General features: G+C 52.3%; 1 protein-coding gene across 12 annotated transcripts in view; it reads left to right on the forward strand.

The window, feature by feature from the left end:
- Nucleotides 1-19,924, forward strand: part of eps8a (EGFR pathway substrate 8a, signaling adaptor) — a 279,677-nt gene that overhangs the window by 177,905 nt on the left and 81,848 nt on the right. For all 12 annotated transcript variants that reach the window (XM_071331567.1, XM_071331566.1, XM_071331569.1 and 9 more), the window contains 3 exons: nucleotides 7,405-7,472; nucleotides 16,228-16,320; nucleotides 16,938-17,006. In XM_071331567.1, the coding sequence (XP_071187668.1) occupies nucleotides 7,405-7,472; nucleotides 16,228-16,320; nucleotides 16,938-17,006 (230 nt within the window). The remainder of the gene's footprint in view (nucleotides 1-7,404; nucleotides 7,473-16,227; nucleotides 16,321-16,937; nucleotides 17,007-19,924) is intronic.

Below are 19,924 nucleotides of genomic sequence, written 5' to 3' on the forward strand. Positions count from 1 at the left end.
TAGGATCCTCCTCCTGTTCTGAGAGGAAGTCACCCTGGCCCCTCTAGGATCCTCCTCCTGTTCTGAGAGGAAGTCACCCTGGCCCCTCTAGGATCCTCCTTCCTGTTCTTGAGAGGAAGTCACCCTGGCCCCTCTAGGATCCTCCTCCTGTTCTGAGAGGAAGTCACCCTGGCCCCTCTAGGATCCTCCTTCTGTTCTGAGAGGAAGTCACCCTGGCCCCTCTAGGATCCTCCTCCTGTTCTGAGAGGAAGTCACCCTGGCCCCTCTAGGATCCTCCTGTTCTGAGAGGAAGTCACCCTGGCCCCTCTAGGATCCTCCTCCTGTTCTGAGAGGAAGTCACCCTGGCCCCTCTAGGATCCTCCTCCTGTTCTGAGAGGAAGTCACCCTGGCCCCTCTAGGATCCTCCTCCTGTTCTGAGAGGAAGTCACCCTGGCCCCTCTAGGATCCTCCTCCTGTTCTGAGAGGAAGTCACCCTGGCCCCTCTAGGATCCTCCTCCTGTTCTGAGAGGAAGTCACCCTGGCCCCTCTAGGATCCTCCTTCTGTTCTGAGAGGAATTCACCCTGGCCCCTCTAGGATCCTCCTTCTGTTCTGAGAGGAAGTCACCCTGGCCCCTCTAGGATCCTCCTTCTGTTCTGAGAGGAAGTCACCCTGGCCCCTCTAGGATCCTCCTCCTGTTCTGAGAGGAAGTCACCCTGGCCCCTCTAGGATCCTCCTTCTGTTCTGAGAGGAAGTCACCCTGGCCCCTCTAGGATCCTCCTCCTGTTCTGAGAGGAAGTCACCCTGGCCCCTCTAGGATCCTCCTCCTGTTCTGAGAGGAAGTCACCCTGGCCCCTCTAGGATCCTCCTCCTGTTCTGAGAGGAAGTCACCCTGGCCCCTCTAGGATCCTCCTCCTGTTCTGAGAGGAAGTCACCCTGGCCCCTCTAGGATCCTCCTCCTGTTCTGAGAGGAAGTCACCCTGGCCCCTCTAGGATCCTCCTTCTGTTCTGAGAGGAAGTCACCCTGGCCCCTCTAGGATCCTCCTTCTGTTCTGAGAGGAAGTCACCCTGGCCCCTCTAGGATCCTCCTTCTGTTCTGAGAGGAAGTCACCCTGGCCCCTCTAGGATCCTCCTCCTGTTCTGAGAGGAAGTCACCCTGGCCCCTCTAGGATCCTCCTTCTGTTCTGAGAGGAAGTCACCCTGGCCCCTCTAGGATCCTCCTTCTGTTCTGAGAGGAAGTCACCCTGGCCCCTCTAGGATCCTCCTTCTGTTCTGAGAGGAAGTCACCCTGGCCCCTCTAGGATCCTCCTTCTGTTCTGAGAGGAAGTCACCCTGGCCCCTCTAGGATCCTCCTTCTGTTCTGAGAGGAAGTCACCCTGGCCCCTCTAGGATCCTCCTTCTGTTCTGAGAGGAAGTCACCCTGGCCCCTCTAGGATCCTCCTTCTGTTCTGAGAGGAAGTCACCCTGGCCCCTCAGCCCCACCACCCTGATACCAGGCCCCACCCTCAGCCCCACCACCCTGATACCAGGCCACACCCTCAGCCCCACCACCCTGATACCAGGCCCCACCCTCAGCCCCACCACCCTGATACCAGGCCACACCCTCAGCCCCACCACCCTGATACCAGGCCACACCCTCAGCCCCACCACCCTGATACCAGGCCACACCCTCAGCCCCACCACCCTGATACCAGGCCACACCCTCAGCCCCACCACCCTGATACCAGGCCACACCCTCAGCCCCACCACCCTGATACCAGGCCACACCCTCAGCCCCACCACCCTGATACCAGGCCCCACCCTCAGCCCCACCACCCTGATACCAGGCCCCACCACCCTGATACCAGGCCACACCCTCAGCCCCACCACCCTGATACCAGGCCACACCCTCAGCCCCACCACCCTGATACCAGGCCACACCCTCAGCCCCACCACCCTGATACCAGGCCCCACCCTCAGCCCCACCACCCTGATACCAGGCCACACCCTCAGCCCCACCACCCTGATACCAGGCCACACCCTCAGCCCCACCACCCTGATACCAGGCCACACCCTCAGCCCCACCACCCTGATACCAGGCCACACCCTCAGCCCCACCACCCTGATACCAGGCCCCACCACCCTGATACCAGGCCAAACCCTCAGCCCCACCACCCTGATACCAGGCCACACCCTCAGCCCCACCACCCTGATACCAGGCCACACCCTCAGCCCCACCACCCTGATACCAGGCCACACCCTCAGCCCCACCACCCTGATACCAGGCCACACCCTCAGCCCCACCACCCTGATACCAGGCCACACCCTCAGCCCCACCACCCTGATACCAGGCCACACCCTCAGCCCCACCACCCTGATACCAGGCCCCACCCTCAGCCCCACCACCCTGATACCAGGCCCCACCACCCTGATACCAGGCCACACCCTCAGCCCCACCACCCTGATACCAGGCGACACCCTCAGCCCCACCACCCTGATACCAGGCCACACCCTCAGCCCCACCACCCTGATACCAGGCCACACCCTCAGCCCCACCACCCTGATACCAGGCCACACCCTCAGCCCCACCACCCTGATACCAGGCCCCACCCTCAGCCCCACCACCCTGATACCAGGCCCCACCACCCTGATACCAGGCCACACCCTCAGCCCCACCACCCTGATACCAGGCCACACCCTCAGCCCCACCACCCTGATACCAGCCCCCACCCTCAGCCCCACCACCCTGATACCAGGCCCCACCCTCAGCCCCACCACCCTGATACCAGGCCACACCCTCAGCCCCACCACCCTGATACCAGGCCACACCCTCAGCCCCACCACCCTGATACCAGGCCACACCCTCAGCCCCACCACCCTGATACCAGGCCCCACCCTCAGCCCCACCACCCTGATACCAGGCCCCACCCTCAGCCCCACCACCCTGATACCAGGCCCCACCACCCTGATACCAGGCCACACCCTCAGCCCCACCACCCTGATACCAGGCCACACCCTCAGCCCCACCACCCTGATACCAGGCCCCACCCGCAGCCCCACCACCCTGATACCAGCCCCCACCCTAAGCCCCACACCCTGATACCAGGCCCCACCCTCAGCCCCACCACCCTCAGCCCCACCACCCTCAGCCCACCACCCTCAGCCCCACCACCCTCAGCCCACCACCCTCAGCCCACCACCCTCAGCCCCACCACCCTCAGCCCAGCCACCCTCAGCCCACCACCCTCAGCCCCACCACCCTCAGCCCACCACCCTCAGCCCACCACCCTCAGCCCCACCACCCTCAGCCCAACACCCTCAGCCCACCACCCTCAGCCCCACCACCCTCAGCCCCACCACCCTCAGCCCCACCACCCTCAGCCACACCACCCTCAGCCCCACCACCCTCAGCCCACCACCCTCAGCCCCACCACCCTGATACCAGGCCACACCCTCAGCCCCACCACCCTCAGCCCCACCACCCTGATACCAGGCCACACCCTCAGCCCCACCACCCTCAGCCCCACCACCCTGATACCAAGCCACACCCTCAGCCCCACCACCCTCAGCCCCACCACCCTGATACCAGGCCCCACCCTCAGCCCCACCACCCTCAGCCCCACCACCCTGATACCAGGCCCCACCCTCAGCCCCACCACCCTCAGCCCCACCACCCTCAGCCCCACCACCCTGATACCAGCCCCCACCCTCAGCCCCCCACCCTCAGCCCCACCACCCTGATACCAGGCCCCACCCTCAGCCCCACCACCCTCAGCCCAGCCACCCTCAGCCCACCACCCTGATACCAGGCCCCACCCTCAGCCCCACCACCCTCAGCCCCACCACCCTCAGCCCCACCACCCTCAGCCCACCACCCTCAGCCCCACCACCCTCAGCCCACCACCCTCAGCCCACCACCCTCAGCCCCACCACCCTCAGCCCCACCACCCTCAGCCCACCACCCTCAGCCCCACCACCCTCAGCCCACCACCCTCAGCCCCACCACCCTCAGCCCCACCACCCTCAGCCCACCACCCTCAGCCCCACCACCCTCAGCCCCACCACCCTCAGCCCCACCACCCTCAGCCCACCACCCTCAGCCCCACCACCCTGATACCAGGCCACACCCTCAGCCCCACCACCCTCAGCCCCACCACCCTGATACCAGGCCACACCCTCAGCCCCACCACCCTCAGCCCCACCACCCTGATACCAGGCCACACCCTCAGCCCCACCACCCTCAGCCCCACCACCCTGATACCAGGCCCCACCCTCAGCCCCACCACCCTCAGCCCCACCACCCTGATACCAGGCCCCACCCTCAGCCCCACCACCCTCAGCCCCACCACCCTCAGCCCCACCACCCTCAGCCCCACCACCCTGATACCAGCCCCCACCCTCAGCCCCACCACCCTCAGCCCCACCACCCTGATACCAGGCCCCACCCTCAGCCCCACCACCCTCAGCCCAGCCACCCTCAGCCCACCACCCTCAGCCCCACCACCCTCAGCCCCACCTCCCTCAGCCCACCACCCTGATACCAGGCCCCACCACCCTCAGCCTACCACCCTAGTCCCACCACCCTCAGCCCCACCACCCTCAGCCCTCCACCCTCAGCCCCACCACCCTCAGCCCCACCACCCTCAGCCCCACCACCCTCAGCCCACCACCCTCAGCCCCACCACCCTCAGCCCCACCACCCTCAGCCCACCACCCTGATACCAGGCCCCACCACCCTCAGCCCCACCACCCTCAGCCCCACCACCCTCATCCCCACCACCCTCAGCCCACCACCCTCACCCTCACCACCCTCAGCCACACCACCCTCAGCCACACCACCCTCAGCCCCCCACCCTCAGCCCCACCACCCTCAGCCACACCACCCTCAGCCCACCACCCTCAGCCCACCACCCTCAGCCCCACCACCCTGATACCAGGCCACACCCTCAGCCCCACCACCCTCAGCCCCACCACCCTGATACCAGGCCACACCCTCAGCCACACCACCCTCAGCCCCACCACCCTGATACCAGGCCACACCCTCAGCCCCACCACCCTCAGCCCCACCACCCTGATACCAGGCCCCACCCTCAGCCCCACCACCCTCAGCCCCACCACCCTCAGCCCCACCACCCTCAGCCCCACCACCCTGATACCAGCCCCCACCCTCAGCCCCACCACCCTCAGCCCCACCACCCTGATACCAGGCCCCACCCTCAGCCCCACCACCCTCAGCCCCACCACCCTCAGCCCCACCACCCTCAGCCCACCACCCTCAGCCCCGCCACCCTCAGCCCCACCACCCTCAGCCCCACCACCCTGATACCAGCCGCCACCCTCAGCCCCACCACCCTCAGCCCCACCACCCTGATACCAGGCCCCACCCTCAGCCCCACCACCCTCAGCCCCACCACCCTCAGCCCACCACCCTCAGCCCACCACCCTCAGACCCACCACCCTGATACCAGGCCCCACCCTCAGCCCCACCACCCTCAGCCCACCACCCTCAGCCCCACCACCCTCAGCCCACCACCCTCAGCCCCACCACCCTCAGCCCCACCACCCTGATACCAGGCCCCACCCTCAGCCCCACCACCCTCAGCCCACCACCCTCAGCCACACCACACTCAGGCCCACCACCCTCAGCCCCACCACCCTCAGGCCCACTACCCTCAGCCCCACCACCCTCAGCCCCACCACCCTCAGCCCACCACCCTACTCCCAGACTCATCTCCTTTCAGAACAGTGTGTAGCATGGCATCATCTGGAATTGTTGTGTTCAGCAGCTCACTATTTAAGGGGACTGACATGTCTGACAACAACGTTAGCTACAGCTGAGGATGAGTCCTAACATGTACCATACTTAATGATACTGTAGTTATCCCTGAGGATGATTCCTGACATGTACCATACTTAATGATACTGTAGTTATCCCTGAGGATGATTCCTAACATGTACCATACTTAATGATACTGTAGTTATCCCTGAGGATGATTCCTGACATGTACCATACTTAATGATACTGTAGTTATCCCTGAGGATGATTCCTAACATGTACCATACTTAATGATACTGTAGTTATCCCTGAGGATGATTCCTGACATGTACCATACTTAATGATACTGTAGTTATCCCTGAGGATGAATCCTAACATGTACCATACTTAATGATACTGTAGTTATCCCTGAGGATGATTCCTAACATGTACCATACTTAATGATACTGTAGTTATCCCTGAGGATGATTCCTAACATGTACCATACTTAATGATACTGTAGTTATCCCTGAGGATGATTCCTAACATGTACCATACTTAATGATACTGTAGTTATCCCTGAGGATGATTCCTAACATGTACCATACTTAATGATACTGTAGTTATCCCTGAGGATGATTCCTGACATGTACCATACTTAATGATACTGTAGTTATCCCTGAGGATGATTCCTAACATGTACAATACTTAATGATACTGTAGTTATGGTACCATGTGGACAGACATGCTATGATATGACTGTAGTTATCCCTGAGGTAATGCTATGATATGACTGTAGTTATCCCTGAGGTAATGCTATGATATGACTGTAGTTATCCCTGAGGTAATGCTATGATATGACTGTAGTTATCCCTGAGGTAATGCTATGATATGACTGTAGTTATCCCTGAGGTAATGCTATGATATGACTATAGTTATCCCTGAGGTAATGCTATGATATGACTGTAGTTATCCCTGAGGTAATGCTATGATATGACTGTAGTTATCCCTGAGGTAATGCTATGATATGACTGTAGTTATCCCTGAGGTAATGCTATGATATGACTGTAGTTATCCCTGAGGTAATGCTATGATATGACTATAGTTATCCCTGAGGTAATGCTATGATATGACTGTAGTTATCCCTGAGGTAATGCTATGATATGACTGTAGTTATCCCTGAGGTAATGCTATGATATGACTGTAGTTATCCCTGAGGTAATGCTATGATATGACTGTAGTTATCCCTGAGGTAATGCTATGATATGACTGTAGTTATCCCTGAGGTAATGCTATGATATGACTGTAGTTATCCCTGAGGTAATGCTATGATATGACTGTAGTTATCCCTGAGGTAATGCTATGATATGACTGTAGTTATCCCTGAGGTAATGCTATGATATGACTATAGTTATCCCTGAGGTAATGCTATGATATGACTGTAGTTATCCCTGAGGTAATGCTATGATATGACTGTAGTTATCCCTGAGGTAATGCTATGATATGACTGTAGTTGTCCCTGAGGTAATGCTATGATATGACTGTAGTTATCCCTGAGGTAATGCTATGATTTGACTGTAGTTATCCCTGAGGTAATGGTACCATGTGAACATATATGCTATGATTTGACTGTAGTTCTGTCGAGATGCTATACTGTTTGTTTTGCTTCTGACTGTGTCCTGTCGTCCTCCAGAACAACGGAAGAACTACACCAAGAACAGCTTCAACAGCATGACGAACACCTCCCAGTACCATGTTGAGGTCAGTCTACTACTGTACATACAGCATGACGAACACCTCCCAGTACCATGTTGAGGTCAGTCTACTACTGTACATACAGCATGACGAACACCTCCCAGTACCATGTTGAGGTCAGTCTACTACTGTACATACAGCATGACGAACACCTCCCAGTACCATGTTGAGGTCAGTCTACTACTGTACATACAGCATGACGAACACCTCCCAGTACCATGTTGAGGTCAGTCTACTACTGTACATACAGGATGACGAACACCTCCCAGTACCATGTTGAGGTCAGTCTACTACTGTACATACAGCATGACGAACACCTCCCAGTACCATGTTGAGGTCAGTCTACTACTGTACATACAGCATGACGAACACCTCCCAGTACCATGTTGAGGTCAGTCTACTACTGTACATACAGCATGACGAACACCTCCCAGTACCATGTTGAGGTCAGTCTACTACTGTACATACAGCATGACGAACACCTCCCAGTACCATGTTGAGGTCAGTCTACTACTGTACATACAGCATGACGAACACCTCCCAGTACCATGTTGAGGTCAGTCTACTACTGTACATACAGCATGACGAACACCTCCCAGTACCATGTTGAGGTCAGTCTACTACTGTACATACAGCATGACGAACACCTCCCAGTACCATGTTGAGGTCAGTCTACTACTGTACATACAGCATGACGAACACCTCCCAGTACCATGTTGAGGTCAGTCTACTACTGTACATACAGCATGACGAACACCTCCCAGTACCATGTTGAGGTCAGTCTACTACTGTACATACAGCATGACGAACACCTCCCAGTACCATGTTGAGGTCAGTCTACTACTGTACATACAGCATGACGAACACCTCCCAGTACCATGTTGAGGTCAGTCTACTACTGTACATACAGCATGACGAACACCTCCCAGTACCATGTTGAGGTCAGTCTACTACTGTACATACAGCATGACGAACACCTCCCAGTACCATGTTGAGGTCAGTCTACTACTGTACATACAGCATGACGAACACCTCCCAGTACCATGTTGAGGTCAGTCTACTACTGTACATACAGCATGACGAACACCTCCCAGTACCATGTTGAGGTCAGTCTACTACTGTACATACAGCATGACGAACACCTCCCAGTACCATGTTGAGGTCAGTCTACTACTGTACATACAGCATGACGAACACCTCCCAGTACCATGTTGAGGTCAGTCTACTACTGTACATACAGCATGACGAACACCTCTCAGTACCATGTTGAGGTCAGTCTACTACTGTACATACAGCATGACGAACACCTCCCAGTACCATGTTGAGGTCAGTCTACTACTGTACATACAGCATGACGAACACCTCCCAGTACCATGTTGAGGTCAGTCTACTACTGTACATACAGCATGACGAACACCTCTCAGTACCATGTTGAGGTCAGTCTACTACTGTACATACAGCATGACGAACACCTCTCAGTACCATGTTGAGGTCAGTCTACTACTGTACATACAGCATGACGAACACCTCTCAGTACCATGTTGAGGTCAGTCTACTACTGTACATACAGCATGACGAACACCTCTCAGTACCATGTTGAGGTCAGTCTACTACTGTACATACAGCATGACGAACACCTCTCAGTACCATGTTGAGGTCAGTCTACTACTGTACATACAGCATGACGAACACCTCTCAGTACCATGTTGAGGTCAGTCTACTACTGTACATACAGCATGACGAACACCTCCCAGTACCATGTTGAGGTCAGTCTACTACTGTACATACAGCATGACGAACACCTCCCAGTACCATGTTGAGGTCAGTCTACTACTGTACATACAGCATGACGAACACCTCCCAGTACCATGTTGAGGTCAGTCTACTACTGTACATACAGCATGACGAACACCTCCCAGTACCATGTTGAGGTCAGTCTACTACTGTACATACAGCATGACGAACACCTCCCAGTACCATGTTGAGGTCAGTCTACTACTGTACATACAGCATGACGAACACCTCCCAGTACCATGTTGAGGTCAGTCTACTACTGTACATACAGCATGACGAACACCTCCCAGTACCATGTTGAGGTCAGTCTACTACTGTACATACAGCATGACGAACACCTCCCAGTACCATGTTGAGGTCAGTCTACTACTGTACATACAGCATGACGAACACCTCCCAGTACCATGTTGAGGTCAGTCTACTACTGTACATACAGCATGACGAACACCTCCCAGTACCATGTTGAGGTCAGTCTACTACTGTACATACAGCATGACGAACACCTCCCAGTACCATGTTGAGGTCAGTCTACTACTGTACATACAGCATGACTAACACCTCCCAGTACCATGTTGAGGTCAGTCTACTACTGTACATACAGCATGACGAACACCTCCCAGTACCATGTTGAGGTCAGTCTACTACTGTACATACAGCATGACGAACACCTCCCAGTACCATGTTGAGGTCAGTCTACTACTGTACATACAGCATGACTAACACCTCCCAGTACCATGTTGAGGTCAGTCTACTACTGTACATACAGCATGACTAACACCTCCCAGTACCATGTTGAGGTCAGTCTACTACTGTACATACAGCATGACGAACACCTCCCAGTACCATGTTGAGGTCAGTCTACTACTGTACATACAGCATGACGAACACCTCCCAGTACCATGTTGAGGTCAGTCTACTACTGTACATACAGCATGACGAACACCTCCCAGTACCATGTTGAGGTCAGTCTACTACTGTACATACAGCATGACGAACACCTCCCAGTACCATGTTGAGGTCAGTCTACTACTGTACATACAGCATGACGAACACCTCCCAGTACCATGTTGAGGTCAGTCTACTACTGTACATACAGCATGACGAACACCTCCCAGTACCATGTTGAGGTCAGTCTACTACTGTACATACAGCATGACGAACACCTCCCAGTACCATGTTGAGGTCAGTCTACTACTGTACATACAGCATGACGAACACCTCCCAGTACCATGTTGAGGTCAGTCTACTACTGTACATACAGCATGACGAACACCTCCCAGTACCATGTTGAGGTCAGTCTACTACTGTACATACAGCATGACGAACACCTCCCAGTACCATGTTGAGGTCAGTCTACTACTGTACATACAGCATGACGAACACCTCCCAGTACCATGTTGAGGTCAGTCTACTACTGTACATACAGCATGACGAACACCTCCCAGTACCATGTTGAGGTCAGTCTACTACTGTACATACAGCATGACGAACACCTCCCAGTACCATGTTGAGGTCAGTCTACTACTGTACATACAGCATGACGAACACCTCCCAGTACCATGTTGAGGTCAGTCTACTACTGTACATACAGCATGACGAACACCTCCCAGTACCATGTTGAGGTCAGTCTACTACTGTACATACAGCATGACGAACACCTCCCAGTACCATGTTGAGGTCAGTCTACTACTGTACATACAGCATGACGAACACCTCCCAGTACCATGTTGAGGTCAGTCTACTACTGTACATACAGCATGACGAACACCTCCCAGTACCATGTTGAGGTCAGTCTACTACTGTACATACAGCATGACGAACACCTCCCAGTACCATGTTGAGGTCAGTCTACTACTGTACATACAGCATGACGAACACCTCCCAGTACCATGTTGAGGTCAGTCTACTACTGTACATACAGCATGACGAACACCTCCCAGTACCATGTTGAGGTCAGTCTACTACTGTACATACAGCATGACGAACACCTCCCAGTACCATGTTGAGGTCAGTCTACTACTGTACATACAGCATGACGAACACCTCCCAGTACCATGTTGAGGTCAGTCTACTACTGTACATACAGCATGACGAACACCTCCCAGTACCATGTTGAGGTCAGTCTACTACTGTACATACAGCATGACGAACACCTCCCAGTACCATGTTGAGGTCAGTCTACTACTGTACATACAGCATGACGAACACCTCCCAGTACCATGTTGAGGTCAGTCTACTACTGTACATACAGCATGACGAACACCTCCCAGTACCATGTTGAGGTCAGTCTACTACTGTACATACAGCATGACGAACACCTCCCAGTACCATGTTGAGGTCAGTCTACTACTGTACATACAGCATGACGAACACCTCCCAGTACCATGTTGAGGTCAGTCTACTACTGTACATACAGCATGACGAACACCTCCCAGTACCATGTTGAGGTCAGTCTACTACTGTACATACAGCATGACGAACACCTCCCAGTACCATGTTGAGGTCAGTCTACTACTGTACATACAGCATGACGAACACCTCCCAGTACCATGTTGAGGTCAGTCTACTACTGTACATACAGCATGACGAACACCTCCCAGTACCATGTTGAGGTCAGTCTACTACTGTACATACAGCATGACGAACACCTCCCAGTACCATGTTGAGGTCAGTCTACTACTGTACATACAGCATGACGAACACCTCCCAGTACCATGTTGAGGTCAGTCTACTACTGTACATACAGCAAGACTAGCACCATGTTGAGGTCAGTCTACTACTGTACATACAGCATGACTAACACCATGTTGAGGTCAGTCTACTACCGTACATACAGCATGACTAACACCATGTTGAGGTCAGTCTACTACTGTACATACAGCATGACTAACACCATGTTGAGGTCAGTCTACTACTGTACATACAGCATGACTAACACCATGTTGAGGTCAGTCTACTACTGTACATACAGCATTACTAACACCATGTTGAGGTCAGTCTACTACTGTACATACAGCATGACTAACACCATGTTGAGGTCAGTCTACTACTGTACATACAGCATGACTAACACCATGTTGAGGTCAGTCTACTACTGTACATACAGCATGACTAACACCATGTTGAGGTCAGTCTACTACTGTACATACAGCATGACTAACACCATGTTGAGGTCAGTCTACTACTGTACATACAGCATGACTAACACCATGTTGAGGTCAGTCTACTACTGTACATACAGCATGACTAACACCATGTTGAGGTCAGTCTACTACTGTACATACAGCATTACTAACACCATGTTGAGGTCAGTCTACTACTGTACATACAGCATGACTAACACCATGTTGAGGTCAGTCTACTACTGTACATACAGCATGACTAACACCATGTTGAGGTCAGTCTACTACTGTACATACAGCATGACTAACACCATGTTGAGGTCAGTCTACTACTGTACATACAGCATGACTAACACCATGTTGAGGTCAGTCTACTACTGTACATACAGCATGACTAACACCATGTTGAGGTCAGTCTACTACTGTACATACAGCATTACTAACACCATGTTGAGGTCAGTCTACTACTGTACATACAGCATGACTAACACCATGTTGAGGTCAGTCTACTACTGTACATACAGCATGACTAACACCATGTTGAGGTCAGTCTACTACTGTACATACAGCATGACTAACACCATGTTGAGGTCAGTCTACTACTGTACATACAGCATGACTAACACCATGTTGAGGTCAGTCTACTACTGTACATACAGCATGACTAACACCATGTTGAGGTCAGTCTACTACTGTACATACAGCATGACTAACACCATGTTGAGGTCAGTCTACTACTGTACATACAGCATGACTAACACCATGTTGAGGTCAGTCTACTACTGTACATACAGCATGACTAACACCATGTTGAGGTCAGTCTACTACTGTACATACAGCATGACTAACACCATGTTGAGGTCAGTCTACTACTGTACATACAGCATGACTAACACCATGTTGAGGTCAGTCTACTACTGTACATACAGCATGACGAACACCTCCCAGTACCATGTTGAGGTCAGTCTACTACTGTACATACATCATGACTAACACCATGTTGAGGTCAGTCTACTACTGTACATACAGCATGACTAACACCATGTTGAGGTCAGTCTACTACTGTACATACAGCATGACTAACACCATGTTGAGGTCAGTCTACTACTGTACATACAGCATGACGAACACCTCCCAGTACCATGTTGAGGTCAGTCTACTACTGTACATACAGCATGACTAACACCATGTTGAGGTCAGTCTACTACTGTACATACAGCATGACTAACACCATGTTGAGGTCAGTCTACTACTGTACATACAGCATGACTAACACCATGTTGAGGTCAGTCTACTACCGTACATACAGCATGACTAACACCATGTTGAGGTCAGTCTACTACTGTACATACAGCATGACTAACACCATGTTGAGGTCAGTCTACTACTGTACATACAGCATGACTAACACCATGTTGAGGTCAGTCTACTACTGTACATACAGCATGACTAACACCATGTTGAGGTCAGTCTACTACTGTACATACAGCATGACTAACACCATGTTGAGGTCAGTCTACTACTGTACATACAGCATGACTAACACCATGTTGAGGTCAGTCTACTACTGTACATACAGCATGACTAACACCATGTTGAGGTCAGTCTACTACTGTACATACAGCATGACTAACACCATGTTGAGGTCAGTCTACTACTGTACATACAGCATGACTAACACCATGTTGAGGTCAGTCTACTACCGTACATACAGCAAGACTAGCACCATGTTGAGGTCAGTCTACTACTGTACATACAGCATGACTAACACCATGTTGAGGTCAGTCTACTACCGTACATACAGCATGACTAACACCATGTTGAGGTCAGTCTACTACCGTACATACAGCATGACTAACACCATGTTGAGGTCAGTCTACTACTGTACATACAGCATGACTAACACCATGTTGAGGTCAGTCTACTACTGTACATACAGCATGACTAACACCATGTTGAGGTCAGTCTACTACTGTACATACAGCATGACTAACACCATGTTGAGGTCAGTCTACTACTGTACATACAGCATGACTAACACCATGTTGAGGTCAGTCTACTACTGTACATACAGCATGACTAACACCATGTTGAGGTCAGTCTACTACTGTACATACAGCATGACTAACACCATGTTGAGGTCAGTCTACTACTGTACATACAGCATGACTAACACCATGTTGAGGTCAGTCTACTACTGTACATACAGCATGACTAACACCATGTTGAGGTCAGTCTACTACTGTACATACAGCATGACTAACACCATGTTGAGGTCAGTCTACTACTGTACATACAGCATGACTAACACCATGTTGAGGTCAGTCTACTACTGTACATACAGCATGACTAACACCATGTTGAGGTCAGTCTACTACTGTACATACAGCATGACTAACACCATGTTGAGGTCAGTCTACTACTGTACATACAGCATGACTAACACCATGTTGAGGTCAGTCTACTACTGTACATACAGCATGACTAACACCATGTTGAGGTCAGTCTACTACTGTACATACAGCATGACTAACACCATGTTGAGGTCAGTCTACTACTGTACATACAGCATGACTAACACCATGTTGAGGTCAGTCTACTACTGTACATACAGCATGACTAACACCATGTTGAGGTCAGTCTACTACTGTACATACAGCATGACTAACACCATGTTGAGGTCAGTCTACTACTGTACATACAGCATGACTAACACCATGTTGAGGTCAGTCTACTACTGTACATACAGCATGACTAACACCATGTTGAGGTCAGTCTACTACTGTACATACAGCATGACTAACACCATGTTGAGGTCAGTCTACTACTGTACATACAGCATGACTAACACCATGTTGAGGTCAGTCTACTACTGTACATACAGCATGACTAACACCATGTTGAGGTCAGTCTACTACTGTACATACAGCATGACTAACACCATGTTGAGGTCAGTCTACTACTGTACATACAGCATGACTAACACCATGTTGAGGTCAGTCTACTACTGTACATACAGCATGACTAACACCATGTTGAGGTCAGTCTACTACTGTACATACAGCATGACTAACACCATGTTGAGGTCAGTCTACTACTGTACATACAGCATGACTAACACCATGTTGAGGTCAGTCTACTACTGTACATACAGCATGACTAACACCATGTTGAGGTCAGTCTACTACTGTACATACAGCATGACTAACACCATGTTGAGGTCAGTCTACTACTGTACATACAGCATGACTAACACCATGTTGAGGTCAGTCTACTACTGTACATACAGCATGACTAACACCATGTTGAGGTCAGTCTACTACTGTACATACAGCATGACTAACACCATGTTGAGGTCAGTCTACTACTGTACATACAGCATGACTAACACCATGTTGAGGTCAGTCTACTACTGTACATACAGCATGACTAACACCATGTTGAGGTCAGTCTACTACTGTACATACAGCATGACTAACACCATGTTGAGGTCAGTCTACTACTGTACATACAGCATGACTAACACCATGTTGAGGTCAGTCTACTACTGTACATACAGCATGACTAACACCATGTTGAGGTCAGTCTACTACTGTACATACACAGTGTGTTAGTGGTAGGGTAGAGATTGTTACTAACTGTGTCCCAAACCCTCTCCCATCTCTCCTATCCATCTGTGTCCCAAACCCTCTCTCATCTCTCCTATCCTTCCGTGTCCCAAACCATCTCCCCTCTCTCCTATCCTTTCTGTGTCCCAAACCCTCTCTCCTATCCCATATGTCTCCCAAATCATCTCCTCTCTCCTATCCTCTCCGTGTCCCAAACCCTCTCCTCTCTCCTCTCAGCACCTGACCACGTTTGTTCTGGACAGGAAGGAAGCCATGATCAACACTGAGGATGGAATCAGGAAGCTCCGCCTGCTGGATGCCAAGGGAAAGGTGAGGCACAGGACACGAACCCTAACCCTAACCTGAACCCGAACCCGAACCTGAACCCCAACCCTAACCTGAACCCCAACCCTAACCTGAACCCGAACCTGAACCCCAACCCCAACCCGAACCCTAACCCTAACCCGGACCCGGACCCGGACCCGGACCCGAACCCGAACCCGAACCCTAACCCCAACCCGAACCCCAACCCCAACCCCAACCCCAACCCCTAACCCCTAACCCTAACCCCAACCCCAACGCTAACCCCAACGCTAACCCTAACCCCAACCCCAACGCTAACCCCAACGCTAACCCTAACCCCAACCCCAACGCTAACCCGAACCCTATGATTCTGATTCCCAAAAGTTCCTGCTGTACAGATACAATGTGTTCCTATTGGTTAGATAAAGTACCTGCTGATACAATGTGTTCCTATTGGTTAGATAAAGTACCTGCTGTACAGATCCAATGTGTTCCTATTGGTTAGATAAAGTACCTGCTGTACAGATACAATGCATTCCTATTGGTTAGATAAAGTACCTGCTGTACAGATCCAATGCATTCCTATTGGTTAGATAAAGTACCTGCTGTACAGATCCAATGTGTTCCTATTGGTTTGATATTAGGTATGGACCCAGGACATGCTGCTGCAGGTGGAGGAGAAGACAGTCAGCCTCATCGACCCAGAGACCAAGGTGGGTGAGCAGGAGTGCCGTCTAAAGGAACCAGCTCTGATACACTGGACGGGTATCATGGGACCTAGTGGACAGGGGTATCTGGACAGGGGTATCATGGGACCTAGTGGACAGGGGTATCATGGGACCTAGTGGACAGGGGTATCATGGGACCTAGTGGACAGGGGTATCATGGGACCTAGTGGACAGGGGTATCATGGGACCTACTGGACAGGGGTATCATGGGACCTAGTGGACAGGGGTATCATGGGACCTAGTGGACAGGGGCATCATGGGACCTAGTGGACAGGGGTATCATGGGACCTAGTGGACAGGGGCATCATGGGACCTAGTGGACAGGGGTATCATGGGACAGGGGTATCTGGACAGGGGTATCATGGGACCTAGTGGACAGGGGTATCATGGGACCTAGTGGACAGGGGTATCATGGGACCTAGTGGACAGGGACATCATGGGACCTAGTGGACAGGGGTATCATGGGACCTAGTGGACAGGGATATCATGGGACCTAGTGGACAGGGGTATCATGGGACCTAGTGGACAGGGGTATCTGGACAGGGGTATCATGGGACCTAGTGGACAGGGGTATCATGGGACCTAGTGGACAGGGGTATCATGGGACCTAGTGGACGGGGGCATCATGGGATCTAGTGGACAGGGATATCATGGGACCTAGTGGACAGGGGTATCATGGGACCTAGTGGACAGGGGTATCTGGACAGGGGTATCATGGGACCTAGTGGACAGGGGTATCATGGGACCTAGTTGACAGGGGTATCATGGGACCTAGTGGACAGGGACATCATGGGACCTAGTGGACAGGGGTATCATGGGACCTAGTGGACAGGGATATCATGGGACCTAGTGGACAGGGGTATCATGGGACCTAGTGGACAGGGGTATCTGGACAGGGGTATCATGGGACCTAGTGGACAGGGGTATCATGGGACCTAGTGGACAGGGGTATCATGGGACCTAGTGGACAGGGGAATCATGGGATCTAGTGGACAGGGATATCATGGGACCTAGTGGACAGGGGTATCATGGGACCTAGTGGACAGGGATATCTGGACAGGGATATCATGGGACCTAGTGGACAGGGGTATCATGGGACCTAGTGGACAGGGGTATCATGGGACCTAGTGGACAGGGGTATCATGGGACCTAGTGGACAGGGATATCTGGACAGGGGTATCATGGGAACTAGTGGACAGGGGTATCATGGGACCTAGTGGACAGGGGTATCATGGGACCTAGTGGACAGGGGTATCATGGGACCTAGTGGACAGGGGTATCATGGGACCTAGTGGACAGGGGCATCATGGGATCTAGTGGACAGGGATATCATGGGACCTAGTGGACAGGGGTATCATGGGACCTAGTGGACAGGGATATCTGGACAGGGATATCATGGGACCTAGTGGACAGGGGTATCATGGGACCCAGTGGACAGGGGCATCATGGGACCTAGTGGACAGGGGTATCATGGGAGTGGACAGGGGTATCTGGACAGGGGTATCATGGGACCTAGTGGACAGGGGTATCATGGGACCTAGTGGACAGGGGTATCATGGGACCTAGTGGACAGGGACATCATGGGACCTAGTGGACAGGGGTATCATGGGACCTAGTGGACAGGGATATCATGGGACCTAGTGGACAGGGGTATCATGGGACCTAGTGGACAGGGGTATCTGGACAGGGGTATCATGGGACCTAGTGGACAGGGGTATCATGGGACCTAGTGGACAGGGGTATCATGGGACCTAGTGGACAGGGGCATCATGGGATCTAGTGGACAGGGATATCATGGGACCTAGTGGGCAGGGGTATCATGGGACCTAGTGGACAGGGATATCTGGACAGGGATATCATGGGACCTAGTGGACAGGGGTATCATGGGACCTAGTGGACAGGGGTATCATGGGACCTAGTGGACAGGGGTATCATGGGACCTAGTGGACAGGGATATCTGGACAGGGGTATCATGGGAACTAGTGGACAGGGGTATCATGGGACCTAGTGGACAGGGGTATCATGGGACCTAGTGGACAGGGGTATCATGGGACCTAGTGGACAGGGGTATCATGGGACCTAGTGGACAGGGGTATCATGGGACCTAGTGGACAGGGATATCTGGACAGGGATATCATGGGACCTAGTGGACAGGGGTATCATGGGACCTAGTGGACAGGGGTATCATGGGACCTAGTGGACAGGGGTATCATGGGACCTAGTGGACAGGGGTATCTGGACAGGGGTATCATGGGACCTAGTGGACAGGGGTATCATGGGAACTAGTGGACAGGGATATCATGGGAACTAGTGGACAGGGGTATCATGGGACCTAGTGGACAGGGGTATCATGGGAACTAGTGGACAGGGATATCTGGACAGGGGTATCATGGGACCTAGTGGACAGGGGTATCATGGGACCTAGTGGACAGGGGTATCATGGGACCTAGTGGACAGGGGTATCATGGGAACTAGTGGACAGGGATATCTGGACAGGGGTATCATGGGACCTGGTGGACAGGGGTATCATAGGACCTAGTGGACAGGGGTATCATGGGACCTAGTGGACAGGGGTATCATGGGACCTAGTGGACAGGGGTATCATGGGACCTAGTGGACAGGGGTATCATGGGACCTAGTGGACAGGGGTATCATGGGATATCTGGACAAGGGTATCATGGGACCTAGTGGACAGGGGTATCATGGGACCTAGTGGACAGGGGTATCATGGGACCTAGTGGACAGGGGTATCATGGGACCTAGTGGACAGGGGTATCATGGGACCTAGTGGACAGGGATATCATGGGACCTAGTGGACAGGGGTATCATGGGACCTGGTGGACAGGGGTATCATGGGACCTAGTGGACAGGGGTATCATGGGACCTTGTGGACAGGGGTATCA

Source organism: Salvelinus alpinus, chromosome 11, assembly GCF_045679555.1.
Source record: "Salvelinus alpinus chromosome 11, SLU_Salpinus.1, whole genome shotgun sequence".
NCBI lineage: Eukaryota > Metazoa > Chordata > Actinopteri > Salmoniformes > Salmonidae > Salvelinus > Salvelinus alpinus.